Here is a 19887-nt window from a genome sequence, read left to right as displayed (position 1 = left end):
GAAACTCAGCCTCCTTCAGCTCTTCTCTGCCATTTCCTGGCAATATTCCTTCCCTGGGATCCCAATCCCTTGGTGAGGAGCCACACTCCAAAGAGAACCAGCACACTCCCCTGGGAGGGACCCATGGATGAAGGGAAGGGAAGGGGAAGGGGAAGGGGAAGGGGAAGGGGAAGGGGAAGGGGAAGGGGAAGGGAAGGGAAGGGAAGGGAAGGGAAGGGAAGGGAAGGGAAGGGAAGGGAAGGGAAGGGAAGGGAAGGGCACTCAGCCAGATGCAAGGGATCCAGGGGAATTTTTCCTGCAGTGGCACGAGGGATGACCTCAGAGAGCTGCACGTCCTGAACAAACAGGTTCTCTGTGCCTGGAGCACTGAAATCCAGCTACGTGATCCCACACTCCACGTTTCCAACAGCAAGAGCCACCAGGAATAGCGCAGAGGCCACCAAGCGCCAATGGTTTGTGGGAAACAGGGCAATGCAAGGATTCCCCAAGGCTTTTCCCTTGGCTCAGCTGATTTTCCTGCCAGGATCTAAGCAAATTCCCTGCTCTGCTGCCCTCACTGTTGTTTTGTCACAACACTTTCACCCCGTGATGGACAGGACTCAGAGGGTGCCTCCAGCAGCCCCTGGGGCCAGGAAGGTCCCGGTCTCCTGCCCCCAGCCTCTGGGCTGCTTTGGGCTGGGCGGGAGTGGGGGGAGCAGAAGGGACACGACACTGAAGCCCTGCTTTGCTCTCTGGGTCACAAAGGCCTGGCAGCAAATGTACAAAGCTGCGGGAGGGGCCTGGGGCTCCTCAGTGCGTTGGATGGACCAGAAAGGGAGGGATTGGCTCAGGCTGGCGGTTTTGAACCCTTTCACCTCTGCTTCTCAATTTAACCCCTCACATTTGCCAGCACAGGGAGCATCCTGCCCCGCTGCCCTCACTCCTGGCTGGAGCCAAAGAACTGCAGGAAGAAGGAGAAGATGTAGATGATGTCCAGGTAGATATTGAGGGCTCCAAAGATGTATTCCTCAGGGCTCAGCGAGTACCGGCGGTTCCCCATCAGCATCTGCGTGTCCAGGGCCAGGAACTGGAAGGGAAAGGAGGAAACCCCGGGACAGTGACAGGGAGGTTTGGCCCAGAGATGCAAGAAGAGCTCTAACGACAGGAGAATTCCCACTGCCTCCCTGAACCCAGCATGAAAGTGCAGCCCCTTTGTATGTGCTGGAGCCAAAATTTAAGAGCTCAGAACAAGCTGCAACTTTCCCCTTCCCTCATTTCCCTCCTGACAATCAAACCCCGAGTATAACTCCCACTCCAGGCCCTCTTCCCTCAGGCTTCCTCCATCCCAGAGCCGGCTCTGGAGCCACCCTCCCTCCTCATCCTCTCCCAGAGGCCATAACTTGTTATTCCCAGACTTCCCTCGGGTGGGAAACACCTGCCAGGGAATGAGGTGGTCACAGGGTGACCTGGCCCTAGCAGGATACAGAGCAGCACTGCCAGAAATCCCAGGCATGACTGCAATCTACCATTTCCCCCTCCCTCCCTTTCCTCCTTCTTCCATCCTGCTGTCCCTCATGGGTCCAGAGCTCTCTGGGGCTGCAGCATCCTCCAGGAGATGCTGGTTTGTCCCCCCAGAACAAATCCCAGCCGAGCTGCCCAGGCAGGGCCAGGCCGAGGCTCTGACTGATGTTTATGGGGTAATTATCAGATGTTGAAGCCTCCTTGTATTTTACAGAGGGATCTTGAGCCATGAATCAGCACCGAGCTCCCCGCGCTCCCTCGGAGTGACTTTTATGGGTGATAAAGGCAATTGCTCAACTGCTCCCATTCCCAACATGCCCAATGGGCACCGCCTCGGAGCCCAGGGCAGCCCCGGGCCAAGCCCCGGCCCCGGGAGCACCGGGAACCTCCCCAGACACCTCCCCGGGCCGGATCCCAGCCCAGCACCGCCGGGACTCGCTCTGGAAGGGGCTCGGGGGATGGACCACCGGGAACAAGCCAAGCCTTCCCTTGGAGGAGCTGCCCAGCTCCAGGGCTTTTCCTGCCTGTGTAAACCCTCCTAAAGCCTCTTAATCCCCAGTCTCAGCCTTCCCTGTTTTTCTGCACCTCTGTGAGCCAAACTCATCCCAAACCTTGGTTCGCTCTCACCCAATCAGCCCCGGTTCAACCGTGCAGCCCCATCCCTGGATCCCCTCGCTCCCGGAGCTCTGCCGAGCTCAGCTCTACCCGCTCCACTCCAGAGGCACCTTTGGCGTGTCCTCACGATCCCTGCAGATCAATCCAGCCAGGATTGCTCACCCCACACAGCTCGGCACTCACACCGTGCCCGGCACGTCTGCGGCACCTCCCGCCGGGATCGCTGCTCCGAGGCCGCCCCGAGCTGCAATCCCTGCCTGGCTCCCTGTCGGGATCCAAGCTCCTTTCCCTGCTGCCTGTCTTCCCTGCCAGATCCCAGGAGCAGCCACTCACCATGGTGAAGATCCCAGCCCCGAGCAGAGCGTAGATCGCGTGGAGCCACGGGACCTGAAGGACACGGACACAGGGACACAGGGACACAGGGACACATGGACAAGGACAGAGACACAGGGACACAGGGACAGGGATACAGGGACACAGGGACAGGGACACATGAACAGGGACAGAGACACAGGGACAGGGACAGGGGCAGAGACACAGGGACACGGAAACAGGGACACAGGGACACAGGGAAAAAGACATGGACACAGGGACATTGACATGGACACAGATGTGGAAACATGGACATGGATACGGACAGGGACACATGGACATGGGCACGGATACATGGACACAGGGACACAGGGACACGGACACAGATGTGAATACATGAACATGGACACAGACACAGACATATGGACATGGACATCGACACATGGACATGGACATGGACATTGACACATAGACATGGACATTGACACATGGACAGGGAAACAGGGACAGGGACATTGACACGGACACAGATGTGAATACATGGACATGGACACAGACAGGGACACATGGACATGGACATTGACACATGGACAGGGAAACAGGGACAGGGACATTGACACGGACACAGATGTGAATACATGGACATGGACACAGACAGGGACACATGGACACGGACACATGGACACAGGGACAGGGGCAGGGACACAGGGACATGGACACAGGGACACAGACACAGGGACACAGACACAGTGAATACATGGACATGGACACAGACACATGGACAGGGACAGGGAAACAGGGACAGGGACACAGGGATAGGGACATTGACACAGACACCGGGGCAGGGACACAGGGGCAGGGACAGGGACATTGGCACGGACATAGACATATGGACATGGACACCGACACATGGACAGGGACAGGGACACAGGGACAGGGACATGAACACAGGGACATTGACACGGACACAGATGTGAATACATGGACATGGACACAGACATATGGACATGGACACCGACACATGGACATGGACAGGGACATATGGACAGGGGCAGGGACAGAGGGACAGGGACACAGGGATGGGGACAGGGACATGGACACAGATGTGAATACATGGACATGGACACGGACAGGGACACATGAACACGGACATGGGGTCAGGGACAGGGACACAGGGACAGGGACATGGACACAGATGTGAATACATGGACATGGACACGGACAGGGACACATGAACACGGACATGGGGTCAGGGACAGGGACACAGGGACAGGGACATGGACACAGATGTGAATACATGGACATGGACACAGACACAGACATATGGACATGGACACCGACACATGGACAGGGACAGGGACACAGGGACAGGGACACAGGGATGGGGACATTGACACAGACACAGATGTGAATACATGGACATGGACACGGACAGGGACACATGAACACGGACATGGGGTCAGGGACAGGGACACATGAACACGGACATGGGGTCAGGGACATGGACACAGGGACAGGGACATGGACACAGATGTGAATACATGGACATGGACACGGACAGGGACACATGAACACGGACATGGGGTCAGGGACAGGGACACAGGGACAGGGACATGGACACAGATGTGAATACATGGACATGGACACGGACACATGGATGTGGACAGGGACACAGGGACAGGGACATGGACACAGATGTGAATTCATGGACATGGACACGGACACATGGATGTGGACAGGGACACAGGGACAGGGACATGGATACAGATGTAAATACATGGACATGGACACGGACAGGGACACATGAACACGGACATGGGGTCAGGGACAGGGACATGGACACAGATGTGAATACATGGACATGGACACGGACACATGGACAGGGACACATTGACACAGACACATGGACAGGGACAGCAACAGGGGCAGAGACACAGGGATAGGGACACAGGGACAGGGACATTGACACGGACACAAATGTGAATACATGGACATGGACACGGACACATGGACATGGACAACAACACATGGACAGGGACAGGGACACAGGGACATAGACATGGACAGGGACACATGGACACGGACAGGGACACACGGACACAGGGATACATGGACATGGACAGGGACACAGGGACACATGGACAGGGGCACATGGACACAGCCGTCAGAGCTGCACAGAATGGGCTATTTAGGACTTCATTCCCAAGGTACTTGGCTCCCGGGTGGAGGGGGAAAGTTGGGAAATGCCCTACAAGCCCAGGCTGGATTTGCACCACTTCCAACTTCCACAGTGCTTTGGGAACGTTTCTGTGGTAAGGAGCAGGACACGGGGCCTCGGCTCCTCCCTCTCTGAGGCCTTTGTATCCATTTAAACTTCTCCATCAGGTGCTCCTTATTGCAAACAGCACTTGGCCCCAGCAACTGTCCTGTGGAAATCCTGGAATCCTGGAATGGTTTAGGTGGGACCTCCCACTATCCCAGGTTTCTCCAAGCCCTGTCCAACCTGGCCTTGGACACTTCCAGGGGTGGGGAAGCCACATGTCCCAGTCTCAGCACTCTCGTGATGGGAACACTTTGGAGCTCTCCCAGAATGGATTTATTTACCCAAACACAGCTGATCCCACTGGAAGAAACACCAAATATTCCAAGAGCCAGACACAGCTTTAATTTGACACAGCTTGGGGGATCTGTGTCAGAGGAGGTTTGGGTTGGATATTGGGAAAAGGTTCTTCCTCCACTGGAACAGCTCTCCAGGGCTGCCAGGGCTCTAGGAGCACTGGGACAATGCCCAGGCACAAGGTGGGATTGTTGGGATGTCCTGGGCAGGGCCAGGAGTTGGACTGGATGACCCTGGTGTGTCCCTTCCTCCTTAGGATACTCCATGATTCTAATTAACCAGCACAAGTTAAACATATTAATCCATGGGAGTCACAGGGGGAATTTCACCAGAATTGGGGGCAAAGCCTAGCCCCTGCTGTGGCCCAGAGGAACCAGGAGAAGGTTCTGGTTCAACCCGAGATGGGTTCAGTGAAGCCAGGGCTGTCCCTGCCCTGGGCTCATTCCCGCGCTGTGGTGCTTAACTCGCCACGTGTCAGAGGAGGAGCTGTCTCTCCAGTTTCATGGCTGTGCTTTGGCACTGGGAGCTGCTCCAGCCTCACATTCCCACTGGGAAGAGGAGAAGCTCAAGCCCAGACAGCCAAAATCCAACCCTTTGGAATGCCCAGGCTGGGTTTGTCCAGCACCAGCTCCGGGGCTGGGACCACTGGGAATCTCCTGGAGGTCTCCCTTAGGGAATGACTCGGGGCAGAGGAGCTGGCTGCGATGGGGAGGGATTTGGGGTCCCAGGAGCGTCTCAGGTGATTTATGGCACCTGCCTGGCCCCAGCCCCCTTCCCTCATCCATGCCCATGTCCCAGGGGCTGCCAGACCCTCTGGGAGTGACATCTCCCAGGATGACACACCCTTGAATGCTGCCCAGCCCTGCTCCAGGGTGGCTGGAAGCTGCTCCAAGATTTCCCCTGGGCACAGCTTGGGGCCAGGAGTGGCTGCAGAGGCCAAAGGAAGTGGCTGGAGCTGTGTGAGGGGTTGGAAGGCCTTGGGGACACACAGGGGGTCACTGTCCCCTTGGACTTGGCTCCTGAGGGTCACTGAGACCTCAGGGTCATTGCTGAGAAATGGAGGCCTCAAGATATGAACTCTGCAGGTGCCAGATGTTAGTCCTGAGTTCAAGTCCTGCCCTGGACTTGGGACAGAGTTTAATGTGCTCGTTTCCCTGGTTTTACTGAGGGGAAACTGAGGCCTGAGCAGAGGCACCTGTGCTCAGGTGAGACCCCATCTGCACCCAGGGGGGTCCCAGTACAGGAATCACACAGAATCACAGAATAATGAGGTTGGAAGAGACCTCTAAGATCGTCAAGTCCAAATTATGCCCTAACATCTCAACAAGACTCTAGCACCAAGTGCCATGTCCAGTCTTCTTTTAAACACATCCAGAGATGCTGCTCCTACCACCTCCTTAGGAAGACAATTCCAGTACTTTATTAATCTTTCAGTGAAATTTTTTTTTCCTAATATCCAACCTATACCTTCCCTGACGTAGCTTGAGGCTGTGTCCTCTTGTTCTGTCAGTGCTGCCCAGTGGAAGAGATCGATCCCCACCTGTCTACAACCTCCCTTCAGGAAGTTGTAGAGAGCAATAAGGTCACCTCTAAGCCTCCCCTTCTCCAGGCTAAACAACCCCAGTTCCTTCAAACGTTTCTCACAGGGCTTGTGTTCCAGCCCCTCACCAGCCTTGTTGCCCTCCTATGGACTGGCTCAAGCAGGGATGTGTTGGAATGAGTCCAAAGGGGCCATGGAGCTGCTCCAAGGGCTGGAGCCAGGCTGGGAGAGCTGGGGGTGTTCACCTGGAGAGGAGAAGGCTCCAGGGAGAGCTCAGAGCCCCTGCCAGGGCCTGAAGGGGCTCCAGGAGAGCTGGAGAGGGACTGGGGACAAGGCATGGAGGCACAGGACACAGGGAATGGCTTCCCACTGCCAGAGGGCAGGGATGGATGGGATATTGGGAAGGAATTGTTCCCTGTGAGGGTGGGGAGGCCCTGAGATGGATTTCCCAGAGCAGCTGGGGCTGTCCCTGGATCCCTGGCAGTGCCCAAGGTCAGGCTGGAGCAGCCTGGGACAGTGGGAGGTGTCCCCGCCCATGGCAGGGGTGGGATTGTATGGGATTTGAGGTCCCTCCTGGCCAAAATCATTCCATGATTCCATCACCAGGAACAGCAGGAAACATCCTCAGCCCTGGGCCAGTTCCATCCTTGAGCCGTACCATGGTCCATCCCAGGGAATGACCCTGCTCCTCCATCCCTCCATGGGGGTTCCCACCCATTTCCAGGGAGCTGGGCCCCCCCTCCCAGCACGCCCAGTTTGGCCCAGTTGGTCACTCACGTATTGGTAGGGCAGGATGACAGCCAGGACCAGCCCCCCCAGGAACAGCACCATGAGCAGCACGAAGAGAACGCCCTGGTACGAGGTGAAGTCAAACTGCGGGCGGGAGGGAGGAATTCCCGTTCCAGGGCTGCACCCGGAGCTGGTTCTGCCTCTCCATCCCAGAAACCCCACCCTGGTACAGAGCCAACTTCCCAAATCCCCGTTAGTGCCACAGGGAAGAGCTCGGGTCCCACCATGCACCAGGAATTCCAAATCCATCACATACAAGTGTCCTCCCATATCCCATAGCCCAACCATCAGAAATTCCCCATTTACCACCATGCAGCCTCTTCCAGCCCCACTGACATCCTTGACACATCCCAATCCTCCAAAAATCCCAGATTATTCCCACACGTCAGCAACTTCCAGTCCCATTTACACCTATGGCACGCCCCAATCCACAAAAAAAAAAAAAAAAATCTCATTCCCATATATCAGCATCTCCTAGCTCCCACCCCAATCCACAAAATCTCATTTTATTCCCATTTATCAGCATCTTCTAGCCCCACTTATATCCCAGCCACATCCCTCCCTAGCACGTGTCCTGATCCACTCCAGCCTCCTCATATCCCTCGGGCTGGTCCTGTATCCAGAGCCCTCCAGACACTCCCAGCTCCCCCAGCTCCTTGTCCTGCCCCACATGTGCCCTTCCCGAGGGAGGTCCCCACAGCCCCACCTTGCTCTGGAAGCTGAAGATGGTGACAGACAGACAGACCAGGGCCGTGATCCCGAGGCACAGCAGCACCGACTTGGTGTTGTAGTAACTGCAAAATGACCAGGAAAACCACGTTTGGATCATTCCCACAGGGATGGGAAAGGGGGATTCAGACAGGCAGGAGCTGGGCAAGGAAAGCATAAATCCTACGGACACAAACAGCGCTGGAATTATCAATATTCCACACTGATGTTAAAAAAAGGAAGGAGAGAAAAAAGGCTGGATGGGTTTTCCTGCTGTTTTGAAGGCAGGAGGGTCCATCTGGGCCTCCCAGAGCTTCGGAGCAGCTCCAACTCCACCAATCCCACTGTCCGTGGACAGACAGGGAATGGGGAAGATCCTGACTGGGAAGTAACAAAACCAGGATGACAAAAGTCACTGCAGCGTGAGGGGAAAGCAAAGGAGCAGCCCCTGGGCTCCTGCCCAGTCTGGCTTTTGGAAAAGCGCAGGAAGGAGGGATTGGAGCAGGATAGGGGCTGCAGACTCAGGCTGGAATGGTTTCCAGGCTGGATCAGGATTTTGGCTGCAGTGCCAGGTTCAGCCCTTGGAAAAGCCAGTCCTGCTCTCCATTTGTGTGGAGTCACTGGCGTTTTCCCCCTGGAGCTGCTGAGGCTGCGGATTTCTTTGTCCCAACACATCCATCACCCACCCTGGATCGTGTCCCTCTCTCCAGGCTCCCACGTGAGCTAGGAGCAGATTTCCTGGTGCAAATGAGCGGAAGGGAACAGGCTGTGGGATACAAATTCCTGAAACTGCTGGAAAAAATTCCTTGGCTCACTGCAGCCCCACATGCCTGGGACCTGCCCAGTGAGAAATGTGGGATCACTGGCTGGTCACCTCCAGCCCATCCAGGTGCTGCCCTGTCCTGGCCCTCCAGGGCTCTCCTGCAGGATTTGGGAAGCGGGAATCCCCCAGTCCTGCCTCCCTTGGGACAGGGACAGGCCTTGGAAACCTTCCTTGGAAAGTGTTTTCACAGGGAAGCTCCAGCTTTGTGTGGCTGCTGGGAGCCCCAGACAGCTCAGGCGGCCCAGGTACCTCAGGAATAAGGAATGTTTTCAGGAAGAGACAGGACACAGGACAGTGCCCAACCTACCTGGAGAGCATCGCAGTGAGATAGGCCATGGACAGGGTCTGGGGGAAAGCACAGCCTGGTTAGTGCCCTCGTGTCCCAGAGCAAACACCACAGGAAATCCCTCAATCCCAGAGAAAAGGGCAGGGAAGCCTCTCAGACTCCCAGGAGAAGGAACTTGGGCAGCATTGGGAACCCTCCAGTGATTGATAGGCACAGGAGAGGGCAGAGCGAGGGCAAACAGCACGGGAGCATCCCCTTCTGCATCCCTCCTGCACAGGACACAGCTCCCATCCCTGCTCCCATCCCACATCCCTGCTCCCATCCCTGCTCCCATCCCACATCCCTGCTCCCATCCCACATCCCTGCTCCCATCCCTGCTCCCACCCCAGCACATCTCAGCTCCCATCCCTGTTCCCACTCCCGTTCCCATCCCAGTTTCCATCCTGATTCCCATTCCAATTCTCACCCCAGCTCCAATCCCAGTTCCCACCAGACTCCACAGATTATTTTTTGCAATTTTTTAACAAACAGAGGCTCCCTTTTTTTCCAGCTTCTCCCATCCAAGTGCAACCACAGCTCCTCAGCCCAAGCACAGGACAATAAGAGGATGAAATTCCCACTTTTTCCCGGGAATGCCAGCCTTGTGTGTGTCCTTGGAGCCACTCTGACCCCAGGGCAGATGTTGGCCAGATGTGCTACTCACAAAGATGCTGAGCAGGATCAGATTCCATGGGAAGTATCTCCTGCAAAGGAAACAGGGGCCAGTCAGCAGGGGCTGTGCCAGGGAATCCCTGACCATGAGGGTAATTAGTGACTGTGAGGGTAATTAATGGCCATTAATGACCCTGCTGGGTAATTAGTGTCCACGCTGGTAGTTGGTGCCCTGTGCACAAGTGCTGGGGCAGTGCAGGGCACAGTGACCCTGCTGGGAGCCGCAGGGCGTTTGGGGTCCTCCGGGGCCAGCAGGACAAAGGTCCCCAGGATATTCCTGCTCCACTGGGAGCTGACAAGAGCATCCTCTGGAATGTTTAATTCCCACAGTCCAGAGCTGCAAACGGGGAATGTTTCTGCCGGGAAGTCACAGCTGCAATTGGACTCCTGAGCTGCAGCAACCCAAGGCCTGGAACAGATGTTTCCAGCATCTGGAACAGGTTCCCCAGAGCAGCTGTGCCTGTCCCTGGATCCCTGGAAGTGTCCAAGGCCAGGCTGGATGGGACTTGGAGCACCGTGGGACAGTGGGAGATGTCCCTGCTCATGGCAGGGGTGGCACTGGATGGGCTTTAAGGTCCCTCCCAACCCAAACCATTCCATGATCCCATGGAAACACAGCAGCTGCATCCCTGCCCTGTAACAGAGCTGGAAAGCTGAGGAAAACATTCCTGCTGCATTCCCCAGGCTGCCCCAGATCCCAAAGCCTTCCCTTTACCTGGGCCCGGAGCAGCAGGCAAGGATCAGGTAGGTGACGAAGAACACGGCGCTGCAAGGAGAGAGGGAGAGCTCAAGGGGGGAAAAACCCCCTGGGAGGGTGGTGCAGGGGGGAATTCCCGGAGATGGGGATGTGGGAAATGTAGACACACAGCAGGCGTGGATCAGGGTGGCTCCTACCCCTGCTCCCTCTCACTAAGCTCCTTCCTGCTGTCAGTGGCCTCCTCTGCATGTGCCTGTCCCCAGGGTGGGACAAAATATCCCTGGAGAAGCTGAGGGCTGGGTTTAGAGCAGAGTCAAGGTCGGGTTCAGACCCTGGAGAGCACCCAAATGTGTTAATGACAAACAGGGCAGGAACTGGGTTTGTGTTGGCTCTTGGGAAACGTTCCTTCATGGAAAGGGAGGTCAGGCATGGGAGGGGGCTGCCCAGGCAGTGGTGGAATCCCATCCTTGGAAGTGCCCAAAAGCCTGTGGATGTGGCGCCGGAGGACACGGCCAGCGGTGAGGGGAGGTTTGGTGGTTGGACTCGATGATCTCCGGGGGATTTCCCCACCTTCACAATTCTAGATTCCATGGTTCTTCTCATGAGTTTCTCATATGGAGGTGCCAGGCTTTGCCCCTCATTTCCAAACCGTTTCTAGCTTGAGGGTGTCAAGGCTGGAGGTTCTTAAACCAAGGGCTGGAAAAGTGCCCGGGCTCAGGCAGGGCTGGAAGAGCTGCGCTGGAGGAGAGAGCTGCTCCCATGGTACATCCCTCCAGGAATGGGAAATTTTGGACTTTCCCATTCCTGGAAGTGCACAAGGCCAGGCTGGACAGGGATTGGAATAACCTGGGACAGTGGAAGGTGTCCCTGTCCATGGCAGGGGTGGCACTGGATGGACTTCAAGGTCCCTCCAACCCAACCCGTTCCAGGATTCCCCTGCTGGAGTGCCTGAGGAAGAGCTCAGGGCAGGAGGAGCTGCTCGGGGAAGGGCTCAGGGCAGGAGGATCCATTCAGAAAAGAGCTCAGGGACAAGCCCAGGGCAGGAGGATCCTCTCGGCTCAGCAGAGCCCAACGTGCTGTGGCTGCCCAGCCCCGCCCAGGTTTTACCCCCCAGCACTTGACTCCTCTCAAAGCACAGCAGCCCCAGAGCTGAAGGAGGCTCTCCTGCCCGCAGCTGGGTGTTTTTCCAGGCTCTGGAAGCTGCTCCCCTGCTTCCCCCAGGGCAGCAGTTCCGGGCGTGCCGATGGCTCCTGATAGCCACTGACCCTCGGCCAAGGCAGGGAGGTGACGGCAGAGCCCAGGGCCACGAGACCCAGGGCACAGAGATAAACCTGGCCCCTGCCCTCCCACTGGGAAACCAGGAAAGCCAGACTGGACACGGCTGAGCAGCTGGAAAGAGACTGTTGGGAGCACAGAGCCGGCGGGGTCACCCATCCCCTGTCTGCTCTGGGCTTATTCCTGCTGAGGTGCCATCCCAGCTGTGGGAAAACATCCTAGGGCTCCCAGGTTTATCTTACAGAGGTCTCTGGTTAGGAAGGAGACCCAGGCACAGAGCAGGAAAAACATTTGGAGACACTGCAATGAAGGGAAGGGCTTGGCTCACTGGGCCGTGAAAAAACATCAAAGTCATGGAATGGCCTGGGTGGGAAGGGACCTTAAAATCCATCCCATCCCACCCCTGCCATGGCAGGGACACCTCCCACTGTCTCAGGCTGCTCCAAGCCCTGTCCAACCTGAATTTGGACACTTCCAGGGATCCAGGGGCAGCCACTGCTGCTCTGGGAAATCCATCCCAGGGCCTCCCCACCCTCACAGGGAACAATTCCTTCCCAATATCCCATCCATCCCTGCCCTCTGGTACTAGCAATCCTTTCCCTGTGTCCTGTCCCTCCATGCCTTGTCCCCAGTCCCTCCCCAGCTCTCCTGGAGCCCCTTTAGGCCCTGCAAGGGGCTCTGAGCTCTCCCTGGAGTGAGGGGAGCACCCCCAGCTCTCCCAGCCCGGCCCCAGAGGGGCTCCAGCCCTGGAGCAGCTCCGTGGCCTCCTCTGGGCTCTCTCCAGCAGCTCCTCATCCTCCCTGTGCGGGCCCCCAGGGCTGGAGCAGCTCTGCAGGTGGGGTCTCACCTGGGCACAGGGGGACAATGACCAGGGGGGAAATTCCTCCAGGACAGAGACCCCCCAGCTGCCCCAAGGGTGTTCCTCCTGGGAAATAGGAGGGAATAAACTCCATCTGGGCAGGGAGCTGGAAGAGGTGACCCCAGAGGCCAAGGTGGGGACCTGACCACGGCTGAGCCTCCTCTCCCTGTCCCCTGGGAGGTGACACTGCCTCTCCAAGGCCAGCTGCCCTCTGGAGCACCTTTGGCTCCCTCCTGGTGCCCCAGAGCTGCCGGATGCTCCCATTGCTGCTGTTTGGAGGGTTCTCCCAGGTTACATAAGCCGGTGTCTCATCTCCTGATTTGGGTGTGAACTGATTAAAGCTGAGTTCACCTCACACTTAATGAGCTGCACTGACCCTGCCAGCAGCCCGGAAACCACGGAGCCAGGAGATGCCAGCACCTTGGAGCTCCGTTCTGGGCTGGGCCGGGGGACCAAGGAATGGCATCCCAATTTCAGGGCTCTGGAATGGAGCCCCAGGAGTGAGAACCCCACTCAGACATGGCCAGGAACATCTCAACACCTCCAAATCCATCCCCCCACATCCACTGAATATTATGTAATGGAAACTCCAACAACCACCTGGCTTCCAAGAAAAAAATCCCAAAATCCAGCCTCCACGGTGCCCTGAAAATCCTTCCAGGTGTCAGATATGTGGTTCTACAGTGTTTTCCTGAAAGCTCTGCAAGGAGCTCTTTGGAGCTTCCCAAGGGACCTTCCCAAAATCAAGCCACGAAGGTACCCTGAACATCCTTCCAGTTCTCATGTTGGAGTTTCCACACTGTTTCCCTGGAAACTCCCCAGTTTTCTCTGGCTTTCTGCAGGAAATACTCAGGTATTTATTTCGACCCTGGTTTCTAGAGCCATTTTTGGGGAAGTGTTTGGAGCTCTCCTCTCCCGTGTCTCCTGCTCATTCAGGTGAGCTTTCCCATCTGCTCACCTCAGGCTCACCCACGGACTGGCTGCCCAGAGCAGCTGGGGCTGCCCCTGGGTCCCTGGCAGTGCCCAAGGCCAGGCTGGACACTGGGGCTTGGAGCAGCCTGGGATGGTGGGAGGCGTCCCTGCCCATCCAAGGGAGGCACTGGATGGGCTCTAAGGTCCCTCCCAACCCACCCCATGATTCCATGACCTTCCCCAGTTGTCCCTGGACGCTTCGGAGTGATGCTTCACATGCAGGACAGGGAAGTGTTTGGGAAGTGTTGGAGACCCTTCCCACATCCCCACAGCCCCATCCAGGCTGTCTGGAGCACACAAGGCTGCAGGAAAAGCCAGGGATACTCACTAGGAAGCCCAGTACCAGGCGGAGTGGGTCTGGATGTAGCCCTTGACTGGTTCACTGCAAGACAGAAGGAAAGATCCTGAGCAGGAAGAATCCAGTCCCTCAGAGCTCCCTGCTCAATGAACCCAGGAACAGCCCTAGCACGGGGATTAAAAACCCAGCCCTGGGGAAATCCTCTCGGCAGCCTGGGCCTGTGGAGAGGAATTCCAGCTGCCAGGTGGGAAGGGCAGTGCTGCTCCCCCAATTCCACACTGGAGCTGGCTGGGAATGGCTCCCACAGGGGATCAGGGAGCCCAAGTCCTCAGGCTGGCTGATCCATTATTTATTCTGGAGGCAACATGAGCCACACACACCCAGAGCGCTCAGTCATCCGAGCTGGAGAAGGGAATGAGCAGGGGAGGGAAGCTGGCCCCTGGAGCTGGGATCTGGTAACTCCCACAGGGAAAACCCAGCAGTCACTGCCCAAGGGCAGCAGCCCTGGGGAGCACCCAGGATGGATGATCCCATCCCGAGCGTGGGTGGGAATGGGAGCAAAAGGACTGGGGAACCTCTGAGTGTTCCCTCAGCTTTGCTTTTCTATGGGAATACTCAGAAAGAATCCAGGTGTGACACAACCCCAGGAACCTGCCCAGGGCCCAGGTGGCTCAGGACACACCCAGCACCCACCAGAAGGTGAAGAAAGCCACGATGACAACGGTGACCAGGAGCTGGACCATCAGGATGGCATAAACCTGCAGGGAAAGGTGGTGATCCATGGATCCCAGAGTCCAGCACAGCCAGGCCCTCCAAGGGCTGGAGGCCCAGCTCTGCCAGCCCAGAGGGCGAGGGACGTGTCCCTCCCTCACCTTCCTGATGAACACCCTGCGCACGTTCCGGTCATCCCAGCTGAAGGTTGTGAGCAGCTCCGTGTCCCCCGGGTACCCCCCGCTGCCGTAGCTGGGGCTGGTGCCTGCAGAGAGGCCAAAGGAGCAGCTCCCACCCCAAATCCCCCCCAGCTGTGGGACCTGAGCCCATGGAGCAATCACAGCTCAGGTGCCCCAAATTCCCAGGCGTTCCTCTGCTCCCTTCCCGCTCCTGCGGCTCCTAGGACCATCCCTGGGAACAGAGGGGAACCATTCCCACAAACCATCCCAACACCAGGCTGAATCCTCGTCTGAGGAAACACCAAACCTTCCACAGCAACGGAGGGGGTGGGATCATCCCTTGCTCTCCTTTCACGGGATGTTAAAGCATCCCCAGAGCAGCCGTGAGTCAGCATTCCCAGCGGAACAGGAGGATTCCCTCGCTGCTCTCCTGAGCTGTGTTTGCATCGTGGCTTTTGTCAACAACGTCTCTGCTCCGAGAGCAGCTCCTGGCAGCTCCCTGAGCTCCATCCCTCAATCCCATTTCCATGCAGGGACCAGGAATCAGTTAAGCACCGAGCCTGAAAAAGGAGGAAACAGCTCCAGTGCTACCAGTGAGAAAAACCTTCCCCCGAATCCTCAAATCCCTGCACAAGTCATCTCTGCTTTGCCCAAACAGGAACGGAAGCTCCTGTTGCTGGTTTCCCCTACCCCATCCCTGGCAGCGTCCCAGGCCAGGCTGGATGGGGCTTGGAGCCTGGGACAGTGGAAGGTGTCCCTGCCCGTGGAAGGGGTGGGACTGGATGGGCTTAAAGGTCCCGTCCCACCCAAACCATTCCATGACTCTGTGATCATTCTGTGCCCTCTTTGCTTCCCTTGCTCATGCCCCCTCCTGTGTCACTGAAGTCCCCCCTGCTGGGTTTCCACAGAAGGACTTCTGTGTCATTTTCTTGCTTTACATTCCTGTCCCTGCCTGATCCACAGATGCCTCCCCTCCTCCTAAAGCTTCTGAGCTCAGGGATACCCAAATCCTTCAGGAAGATGGAGCAGAGGCCCTCTCAATCTCAGAGCAGAAACCAGGAGTGACAAACTCAAGGTCCTGATCCTGATTTTCTCCTATTTTCCTGGTCAAAAATTGCTCATTCAAAGTGCAGGAGCCTCACTAAGGTGCCCCCAGCAGGAAACAAGTCTCTGCTGCTGTTCTGCTGTCAATAAATCCCTTGGTCCTTCCTTCCTGCCCCACTGGAGCTGAACCTCCCACGTGTTCTCCTGGATCCCCCATGGGTCCCAGAGTACCTGGGGCCAGGACAACCCCTGGGACATTTCCAAGCCTCCTGCACCAAAGCAATCCCAGCCCCTAAACACCCAGCTGGCCCCTAAACACCAAACTGGCACCTCAGTGCCCTGGAGGAGCTGAAGGGTTTTACCCTCCTCCCTCCCTCCCTCCCTCCCTCCCAGCATCCAGAAGGTTTCATCCTCCTCCCTCCTGGTGTCCCCCCCTCTGCCCCCCCATGCAAGGCCACAGCAGGACAGAGTGTCCTGAGTTCATGGTCACAGAAACAACCCCAAATCCACATCCCTTCTCTCCAGGTGCTCCCAGTAAGGTGTGACACATCCCATAGCGTGGGTTTCCCATCTGGAAACCCAAAATACCCCATCCCACCCCCTAAACCCAAATACCCCATCCCACCCCATTTAGGCCTCACCCACCCTAATTCAACACAACAGCAGAAAAATCCAGATGATCCCCAGAGGCACCTGGGGGGATTTATCCTGTTCCCTAGGGGAAAGGCTGAGAAACATCAGAATATGCCAGCACACACACAGCAGGTGAAGTTTTCACTCATTCCCTTTCCCCAGGCATCCCATCCCTGCAGCTGGGCACAACAGGCAGCAAAGGATGGAGCAGGGCAAGAGCTCAGAAGTCCCTAAATCCCGTAATTCCAGCATTTTCTCTGGCTGGAACTGTGCTGAGTGAGCACTTAGCCACCCCCAGGGTCACTTCCGAGCCACCCCATCCCCCTCCAGCCCCACTTGCAAGCCTGCAGCCATTCCCTGGGCACAGCCAGGGCTCTGTCCTTTGCTACAGCCCAGCAGAAGCTCCAGGGAGCTTCTGGCTGTTGGAAAAACTGCTGGTTTGCCCAGGAACGACTACAAGGATGCTGGAACAATCCAGCCTTTGGCTCCAGCCGTGTCCCAGCCTCCCTGGCTCTGCCAACAGCCACACTCAGGGCTGTGACACCAATTGTGACACCAATTGTGCCACCTCAGCTGCTCTGAGAGCTGGGGCTGAGCAGGAGCTGCAGGAGGGGGTGGGGGGGATCCAGCTGCTCCAGGACTTTCCCTCCAGCCCTGGGAACTGGGATCTCCCAGGGCAGCGAGCTGGGAATGGGGATTTCTCCCACCATGGGACTGGGAAGGAGTTTACTCCCATGTCTGGAAGGGGGTGAGGTCTCTGGGATGGCTGGAATGGCTTTTATTTACAGATACAGACTTCCATCTGCACATGGAGACTTTTATGTGTAGATGGAAACTTTTACACACTGATAGAGACTCTCCTGTGCAGACAGAGGCTCACAGCTCATGGCTGCACCTCCACCCTGGGCCAAACCGGGCACCACATCCCTGCTTCCCCGCTTATCCCTGGTCCCCTTCTTATCCTGGTTCCCTCTCACCTCTCCAGTCCTGGGGGGGATTTCTGCCCCTCTCCCAGGGCTCACCCCAGCACAGCCATGGAAGGACTTACTGGGATCCACGTAAGCCCAGCTAGGGTGGAGCGGGGGCCGCGGGCGGGGCAGGAAAAGCCCCGGATTTCATCCCTTCTCCCGCTGTCGCCTCCTCATAGGACGGAGGAGCCGGGGGGGCTGTGGCATTGTCCTTCTTGTCCCCCTGCCCCTCAGAGCTGGGGGGTTTGTTGTTCACAGAGAGCTGCACAGAAAGGGGCAAAGAGAGAGAGAGATCTGAGTAAAAGCATCCCAGAAACCGCCCTGGATGAGAAGCTGGCACGGACAGGTTCTGGAAAAGGGCTCAGGAACTGGGAGGCACACAGGAGCTGGGAGCCCCCCAGCCATTCCTGGGCGCTGGACACAGGCCCATCCCTGCACCCCCGGGAAGGGCATCCATGACTCAGGGGAGATGGGAAAGCCCTGGAGGTGCTCATTGGGATGAAAAGTTCCAGGTAGGGAGGTCTGAGGGGAGGCACGGAGCCCCCGCGGTGCCTCGGGCTCAACGTGACACCAAAACCATCCAAGGAATTCTCTGCTTCTCATCAAACTCCCTACATTGCTCCTTAAAAAGCGCTTTCAGTTCCTGGGCAGAAAATTCTGAACTCTTCATTCCCATTTACCCCCATTGTGGGTCAGCTGCTCCCAGGAATGCTCTGGTTTGGCCCTCCAGAATTTTCTCCTCTCTGCCCGTGTGGAGGCTCAGCTCTGCTGCTTCCCAGCATTCCAAGGACTTGGGATTGCAGCAAGGAGCCAACCTGGGGCCACCTGAGCACTCGCCTCTCCTTGGGAACATGATCGCTTTAACCTTTCCAGATGGGCCTGGGATAGATAAACTGCCAGGATAAACTCTGCTGCCCACGGAGGAGCCAGCTCAGCCCCGGCTGGCGTCCCCACAGCTCCGGGGGGGGCTGCAACAGCAACGAGCCCCAAAGCAAGCAGGCGTTAACAGAGCAGAGTGAGCAGCGCTTCAGCTGGGGCCACAGGGCCGGAAAACACAGCAGGGGCTGGGCTGGGATGTGTCACCCACAGGGATGATGTCCCCTGCCAGCCCCAGGGACTGTCCTTCCCTGTCCTTCCCTGTCCCTTGGGTTTAGGGGGCCGAGTTCACACAGACCCCCTCCCCACCCCCCCGGATATCCAAGGAGATGCCGAGGGATGGAGCTGCATCCAGAGTGTTGCCATGGCGATGGTGCATGAGCTGGCAGAGGATCCACAACCCCCTCTCCTCGGTCTGAGAGCATTGGAGAACCCCAAAATCCCCAAAATCCAGAGCCCCTGGGCCGGGCAGGAGGTGCTGCCAGGTGGGGACAGGGGTGGGACAGCACAAACAGCTCACGGAGCCCCTGGCAACCCGGGATTTGGGGGGCGTAGGGGGATAAAAACGACCACAGGTCCAACAGGGTTTGAGCTGTGCATCCATCACCCCTAAACGAGCCCCCGATCCCAAAACCAGCCCCAAACCAGCCTCCAATCCCAAAATCATCCCTAAACCAGCCCCCGATCTCAAAACCAGCCCCAGATCCCAAAACCAGCCCCAAACCAGCCCCCAACCCCAAAACCAGCCCCCCAGCCCCTTCCACCCCCGTGGCACGGGTACCCAGCTCCCCCTTCCACCCATGGTTCTGTTCCTTAAACCCCTTCCCTCCAGCCCTCTTTCCTCCTCCAAACGCGCCGTTATGCAACAGGGACGGGCTCATCCTGCCCGCTCCGGCCTCCCTCCTACCTTTCCCTGGGTCATGGCTCCTGCCTGTACCGCGGGAGGGATCGGGACGGAGCCGGGCGCGAGGTCCCTTCCAGCCCTTCTGCCGGGAGGTGTCGGGGCCGGATGCGGCCGCCGCAGCCCCCGCAGCCCCCGCAGCCGCTGCCTTCGCCTTCCAGCAACGTCCCCGGAGCAGCGGGCGCTGCAGGCAGGGCTGTACCATTGCCAGCCCGCCGCACAGGGGAGCCGGGAGAGGCGGCGATGGACGGGGGGATGGAGAGAGGGACGGGATGGAGAGGGGGTCGGGATGGAGAGAGGGTCGGGATGGGGGCAATGGAGAGAGGGTTGGGATGGAGAGAGGGTTGGGATGGAGAGAGGGTCGGGATGGGGGCAATGGAGAGAGGGTTGGGATGGAGAGAGGGTCGGGATGGAGAGAGGGTTGGGATGGAGAGAGGGTCGGGATGGGGGCAATGGAGAGAGGGTCGGGATGGAGAGAGGGTCGGGATGGGAGCAATGGAGAGAGGGTTGGGATGGAGAGAGGGTCGGGATGGGGGCAATGGAGAGAGGGTTGGGATGGAGAGAGGGTCGGGA

At 57.6% G+C, this 19887-nt stretch overlaps 1 protein-coding gene across 1 annotated transcript; it reads right to left on the bottom strand.

Moving 5' to 3' along the window:
- Positions 1-273: 273 nt before the first annotated feature.
- Positions 274-19519, bottom strand: FAIM2 (Fas apoptotic inhibitory molecule 2). The gene is given in 13 exon segments (XM_068212754.1): positions 274-1066; positions 2449-2502; positions 7362-7457; positions 8080-8167; positions 9212-9249; positions 9894-9933; positions 10617-10667; positions 14033-14086; positions 14696-14760; positions 14875-14978; positions 17618-17652; positions 17654-17897; positions 19351-19519. Coding segments are annotated over 13 exon segments (1188 nt in total). The 3' UTR covers positions 274-916.
- Positions 19520-19887: the final 368 nt, after the last annotated feature.

Source organism: Anomalospiza imberbis, chromosome 22 (genome assembly GCF_031753505.1).
Source record: "Anomalospiza imberbis isolate Cuckoo-Finch-1a 21T00152 chromosome 22, ASM3175350v1, whole genome shotgun sequence".
NCBI classification, from domain to species: domain Eukaryota; kingdom Metazoa; phylum Chordata; class Aves; order Passeriformes; family Viduidae; genus Anomalospiza; species Anomalospiza imberbis.
This window is presented reverse-complemented; position numbering and strand designations above follow the sequence as displayed.